Here is a 7,071-nt window from a genome sequence, read left to right as displayed (position 1 = left end):
TTTCCCCATTTTCCTATTATTTACCCCAGATACACATTGTTTAAAAAACCCAATAAAAATTAGTAAAACAAAAACTCCTTGGGGGAACTAAACCTGAGCACACAAAATCCTCATGAGCTGTGATTGCTTAATTGTAAAGTGCTGCGGAATATGTTGGCGCTATATAAATAAAGATTATTATTATTATTATTATTATTGCAGTGTTTTTGTCAATGTGGCAGCGTCCTCTATCAGGCTTTTTCTATTCTACCAGTTAATCAAGAAGAGCTATTGCAATCTGTTATCAGCCATTTCCATGCCATCAATTGCAGACATCGGCTAATTACTACATTGTCTATTTGCCAGTGTGTTGTGGTGGGCTATAGCGATGTGGTGGGCTATAGGTGTGGCAATGATCGTGGCAGGACGCTACACTTTGCAGTGGCGTGGGGTAAATGAGTGGTCGGGGCAGCAGCTCTAGGACCCCGCAGCTCCCCCTCCTCCCGCCCCGGCCCTCCCCTCCCCAGCTGCAGTTACTGCCTCCACCTCTCTCCATCTCTCTCCTCCTCATCCCTCCCTCAGTCCGCTGCCTCGTCTCTCCATCCCCCGGCACACAGTCAGCCTGCAGCCGGCATGGCCTCCGTTAGCTTCAAACCCCATCGCCTGGAGCTGCTGGCTGCCTATCAGGATGTGATCCAGGAGCAGATCCCCACAGACTGGTGAGTGCGCCGGCATTAGGACCCTGCAGGGCCCGGGGTATACTTGTGGGGCAGCTGGCACTGGGTACGGGCACATGCACGTGTATGGACACTGCATTGTGCTGCAGTAGAATGACAGTGCTGGTATGAGGAGGGCATTGTCATGGCAATGGCTGGTGGGTAAGTGGGGGGCATTGGATAAAATGGTGCAGTACATAATGTGGTGGATAGGGCAGGGCTGGGGGAGGGGCCTTAGCCCCTGCAGGGATTGGGGTGACTGTGGCATAGGGGCCCCCACTACAAGGACATGTAATGAGGGGGCTGCATACAGTGTCAGCAGCTGGCATTAGTGCTGCTGTGAGGGGTGGGGCACATTGGGCCATGTTCTGGAGGCATGGGCCACCTGTCAGGGGGCAGGGAGGGATCTCTTTGCCCCTGTTACATGGCTGAAGGCCTGATTGGATTATTAGACAGGATTGTGTGGCTGTCAGTGATGCTCAGGCTGCTGTGCTGTAGTTTTCTTTCATTGTTCCTGGTCTGCCTGCGTTTGCAGCTAGGATGGCAGGAGGATGCTGCATTGGCAGGCAGATGGCATCATCCACAGCCTGGGCTGCGGAGCTGGGCAGAGGTCTGGATGGGGGCTGCTCTAGATCTGCCTCTTTGTGTCTGGTGAACAGCAGAAAGGGAATTGGAGGACATTGCTGGAGAACAGGGAGGGTGGCTCACAAGAGTCCAGGGCTCTGCTCTGTTATCTGAGATGATTTAGGGGGGATTGTGTGGGAGGGGACCTTGGGGAGACATTGAGAACTTACATTTTGGGTGGGGAAGGAATGGAGGGGGGAGGAGAGGGTGTGAGATCAGACAAATCATTACAGCATGTGAAAGAAATGGTTGAGATCAGCTCATAGGATTGCTGGAACTGTCTATGGGTATTATACCGTTTTAGGGGTTAATTTAGCCTTTTTTGGAGGTAGTTCTGTAGCCTGGGATTGAGGGATAGTAGGAATGTGGGGGATGGTGCATCTTTACTGGGGCAGCTCTGTCCATTGACTTGCCCACTTGGCTCACTCACAATCCGTGCTACTGTGTATTATCTCATCCCTTTATTGCTTTACCTTTTTCTTTGTTCCCTGCTAGTTTCCTGCTCTGCAGATCCTGTTGTTAGTCGATATACTATCAATCTGCAACATCTCATTCATAAGCCAATAATGAGAGAAATATAACCATAGCCATAGAGCAAACAGCTGATTAATGCTCCTAAAGCAACTTGTCTATTATGTCCATTAACACAAAGGAAGTCTTGCAATGTGACCACACAGGTACTGTGTGATGGGCCGTGGCAGGCACTGTGTGACGAGCTGTCTAGGGCCGTGGTGGGCACTGTGTGACTAACACACCCACCTTCACATGTTTTATTGCCTTTGTCTTGTACCTCCTGACAACTTGTTGCAGTGCTGCACTACAGCACTTTCAGATCCTATCTGGTTTTCTGCATTCCTAACCCCTGTCCTACCCTCCTGCATATCTCTGTCCACATACTTCAGGTTCTTACGTAAAATGACCCCTGTACCATTCTTGCTTAAATGTATTAGCCATATTTGGAGTTAGGAAATAATTTCCCCCTAATATGGGTCAATGGGGATCTGCATAATTGAGGTTTTTAGTCTCCTCCTTTGTAACAATCCTTTTAACAAGTCTTCACCAATCTGCCAGTTAGGGGATAACTGACTGCTGACCCCCACAGATTAATAGAAGGGGGGATTTCTAATGTTTACTGCCATTCAAGTCACAGTCTGTGGAGCTGATGGACATAACTGAGCACTGTCCCATATACATTCCCGTGATCAGGATTTAAAGGGAGTCTCCGATTAAAACAGGTTATGACCTATCCATAGAATAAGCAATAACGTATTGATTGGTGGGGGGTCTGGTCTCCCGGACTGCAGAACAGGGAATTTGTATCCGTCATATCCATCATTAGAATGGAGAGACACCGATGCAATCATACTCTATGGGGGCTGCAGGAAAAGCTGAACAAGGCACTCATAAGCCCCAGAGAGAATGATTGGAGCCAGGGTCGGAGATATCATTCGTGCATCCGTAAAGGGGTGCACTTTCCCGTTAAATCAGCAAGCATGTCCTGTTAGACTCAGAGAGTGCCCAATAAACTGTTCTTGCACTTGCGCCCTCTTCCGTCTGTGTCTGCCACTGATTGGAGCAGTGCATTGTCGCTCTATTCTAATGGTGATGAAAGTGCCCTCTTCTGCCAAACGGTGTGGGTAGACCCCACCGATAAATTCTCACCTATTCTATGGGCAGCCCCTCAGCAATGCATACCGTCAACTATCGCTCTATTTGAATGGCAGGCAAGTGACCCAGCAGTCCTTCTTGATAGCTTCTAACTTGCATGCTCCTTTACAATGGTGTTCTTGTCTTAGAATCTGAAGCTAGATTATGGTATCACTGTCTGACCTGTGGGATTCCCACCAATCTTAAAGATGGGTCCTTTCATTGGTTTTCTTGCACCATGGAGCACCCACCTAACTCCTCAGGGAACTATAGTTTGCAGCCTCTAGCTTAAAAAAAAGGATCAGGAGGGACTAGAACTTGGATCTGCACCTAACTTAGATGGGACTGACAAGGCTGTCGCTGTCAGTTCCATAGACACTGAATTAAAGGGCAGCACAGGGTTCATAGGATCCCCATCCTGGCGATTTGATTTGATCAGTCACTTCTGGAAAAGTTTTTGGAAAGTGGCACTGTGCAGGGGAAAAACTAGATCTTTTGGTCAGCCCGTGCCTATAAAAAAACAATGCACTTCCTAGTGTCTTCAGCCACTGAATATTCATAATTTTAAAGTGAGGGCAAAGAATTTGGTCCTGATTAGTTGTTTATAGTTGTCAGAGCCGCAGCTGTCACATGATTCTGCTCGGCTCTAGATCTCCCACTCTTATTACTGATGTACAGGCTCCTTGCTCTATTTCTAGGCGACTTATTTGAGGTTTGCCTGTATGTACAACAAACTACGGTAATTATTTGTACTGGACCTTTACCATAGGTGACATGCTGTAGAAGTTACTTCTATGTTGGCATGTTTTCAGTGGCAACTGCTGACTGTCTGTGTGGTAGGCCATGGGCATCAGATGATCTGCAGACCTCCCTATCCACATGTCCTTTGACTCCATGCCGATAGTTGATCCTCATCACTCTTTGCCCTCCTAATAAATGCTGGTTATGAGTCACCACATGGAGCGTCAAGGTTTCAATTTTCTGGGATAAGCTCGGAATATAGCGATGTGTTTTCTGGCACATTTCCCTTTTGTTTTCAGTTCACTAATGAAATATGAGACCTGCATCAAGTAGATGTTGAGATTGTCTCCGAGCTTAGCTTCAGTGCATTGCAGGCTAGGCTGTACTGAGCGAGGCATACAGCTGTGTCTTGTATCACTGCATTGTCCTGACATCTGATCATTGGCAGCAGCAGCTGGTGTCTGATCACAAGTACAGCGCTCTAGAATGGAGCTTTCTGAGGGTATGTGCACACGTAGTTTTGAGCTCTGCGGATTTTTCCGTAGCGGATTTGAGAAATCCGCAGGTAAAAGGCACTGCGTTTTACCTGCGGATTCCACCTGCGGTTTTACACCTGCGGATTCCTATTATGGAGCAGGTGTAAACCGCTGAGGAATCCGTACAAAAAATTGACATGCTGTGGAATGTAACCCGCAGCGTTTCTGCGCGTTTTTTTCTGCAGCATGGGCACTGCGGATTGCGTTTTCCATAGGTTTACATTGTACTGTAAACGCATGGAAAGCTGCTGCGGACCTTAGGCTCCAACATTCGCTTTATCTAAATGATAATACTCGTCATCACTTAAGTATTGGATCAAATGTTTTCAATTACCAGAATATGAAATAGTTAATGGATTCCTAAAGGGAATATGTCAGACACGATCCACGCCACCAACCTGTTTCTATGGTCATGTGGCGCTCTGAAAGATAATGTCATCCATACATTTTCCTGATATCTGTTGTTCCCTCAGTAGAAAACTGTGGGTTTTAATTCATATTCAAATAATGCGTAAGTGATTAGAACACTTCTCCGCCACTCAGCTCACAGACTGCGGCGTCAAGGATGGGTGGAGAATAGTCAGGGGGAGGCAGAGGCTCTGATCACACCCACGTAAGCCTCATTTGATTATGAATTAATAGAGTGATTTTTCGGCAGGGAGCAACAGATTGCATTTTTTTTTTCTAATTGATGTGTAGCTATAGATAGATATAGACACACACTTTTAGTTATAATCTATGGTGCTAATCCCATGTCTGCTTTTGGCATGGACACACGGTCCGTGTAAAAACACACATGTCCATCTTTTTCCTGCCGCACAGGTTTCAAGGGCTGATAGAAGTCTATGGATCTGTGAAAATCACATACAGCACGTGGATGTGCTGGCCGTGTTTAAGGCTGCTTTCACACTAGCGTCGGCCCGACGTACCGACGCATACTGTGAAAAAAATGCCCGACGTGGGCAGCGGAAGCAGTCTTACGACGCTTCCGCTGCCCCATTGCAAGGTCCGGGGAGGAGGGGGCGGAGTTTTGGCTGCGCATGCGCGGTCGAAAATGGCGGGCTTGGCGCACAAAAAAACGTTACATGTAACTTTTTCTGTGCCGACGGTCCGCCAAAGCATGACGCAACCGTCGCACGACGGTTGCGACGTGTGGCAATACATCGTAATGCGTCGGTAATGTTAGTCTACGGGTAAAAAACGCATCCTGCAGACAACTTTGCAGGATGCGTTTTTTCTCCTAAGCGATGCATTGCGACGTGCAGCCAAAAACGCTACTGTGAAAGTAGCCTAACACTGTAAAGTATAGAAGTTTTGTCACTTGATGTGAAAACATCTATTGCCACTGGTAGTAGAAACAGACACACTGGAATGTATAGAGAAAAGACACTGGAAAAAAACGCTAGGTTTCTGTAGCGGCTTCATCTAGAAATTGCAGATTTCACCTGCACAAATCTAATAGTGATTCTTTCAACAACTCCATACCTTGGGAACTTTCCCCAAGGCCAGATTCATGCATCGATGTTTCCTGACCGGAACACAACATTCTCAAAGGGACATATGAGGCTTTTAGTTTGGGTCAGAACTTCAGAAGACTCGCAGCTGGATTGTGTTGGCCTTCAAAACATGGAGGTGTGAATCTGCCCTTACTGTGGAACATCTGCGACCATTCCACCACAAATGAACTTTCTCTGAGGACTTTGCGTTGTGCCGTTTCTGGAAATGTAAAACTAAATTACCGATTTGGCATTCACCTTGTAAATATGATGTAATTACTGACCCTAATGAATTAGTTGGTGGGCATTGGTATGAATCGGACACTGGCTCTGTTATTGCAGCCATGTCTGTTTTACACACACGGGAGCAGTTCTTTAGAGTGAAATGTACCTAACCGCGTTATACTTGTACAATACTGTATGTATCTAATTCAGCACTCATAGAAATCTGTGGGCCTATATTGTATCTCACCACGCTCACTACACTCAGAAGTCTGTGAAAATAGAACTGTAATTTGGCATGAAATGGAACATGCCACAGAGAAATGCTTCTAGAAGAGAATACCATGAAGTAGGAAAGCGCCATATGGCAGCACATGGGACACTAATTGCTCTGTAATATGGAACCATAGGAAAACCATGCGCATAAGGTCTGAAATATACTGAGGATCTGCTAGTATTTATTTGGAGAATATCTCTGGAGGTATACCTCTTACGTTTCTCATCCGAAAGTGCTTTCTGCCTTTATACCAACCTATACTTTTCAGCCTTGTTTCAGGACATTACATAGGCTTTACCAACCAGTGAGGACCGATGGGTAATGATGAAACAATGGTTTCTGTGATGGAATAAAGACTGGTTGTGGGGACCATTGGACATAATCTGACGACATATATGAAGATATTTGCGATCTGCTCTATTGTAGTACTGTACTCTCTGCTGACCGAAGAAGCTGCCTTATCGACTACATCCTGATTAATAAGTGAAACACTTATCAGGTGTATTCACACATGCTGGTCTGTTTCAAAACAATGCTTCACTTTATTAATACCATGGTCATATATTATAGAGGAAATAATCAGTTGTTCCCTATGCAATCTTTGACCTGACTTCACCATCTCTGTTTATCGAGAGTTTGCATTCTGTTTTTTCTTTCGCTGGCACCATGAAGATCAGTTGATGTTGCATTTGCTTTCTTAGAGAACACAGATGCATTTTTGACCCCTTCACCCTTTCATCCTGTAGAAACCCTATAGCATCTTTTTTGCTTTTGATATTTCCCTAAAATCCTTTTTTACTGCTTTTGATCTCCCTAGCAAACGGCCAATCCCT

General features: G+C 45.9%; 1 protein-coding gene across 2 annotated transcripts in view; it reads left to right on the top strand.

The window, feature by feature from the left end:
- Positions 1 to 324: 324 nt before the first annotated feature.
- The window catches only part of DBN1 (drebrin 1), a 114,654-nt gene continuing 107,907 nt past the window's right edge, over positions 325 to 7,071 (top strand). Inside the window, exon 1 of one of the 2 annotated variants that reach the window (XM_077265922.1) lies at positions 325 to 698. In XM_077265922.1, the coding sequence (XP_077122037.1) occupies positions 613 to 698 (86 nt within the window). In that variant the 5' untranslated portion in view covers positions 325 to 612. The remainder of the gene's footprint in view (positions 699 to 7,071) is intronic. The other variant, XM_077265921.1, reaches the window with a different exon arrangement.

Source organism: Ranitomeya variabilis, chromosome 5, assembly GCF_051348905.1.
Source record: "Ranitomeya variabilis isolate aRanVar5 chromosome 5, aRanVar5.hap1, whole genome shotgun sequence".
Classification (NCBI taxonomy): Eukaryota; Metazoa; Chordata; class Amphibia; order Anura; family Dendrobatidae; genus Ranitomeya; species Ranitomeya variabilis.
The sequence above is the reverse complement of the archived record's forward strand: the minus strand, read 5'-3'. Positions and strand labels throughout refer to the sequence as shown.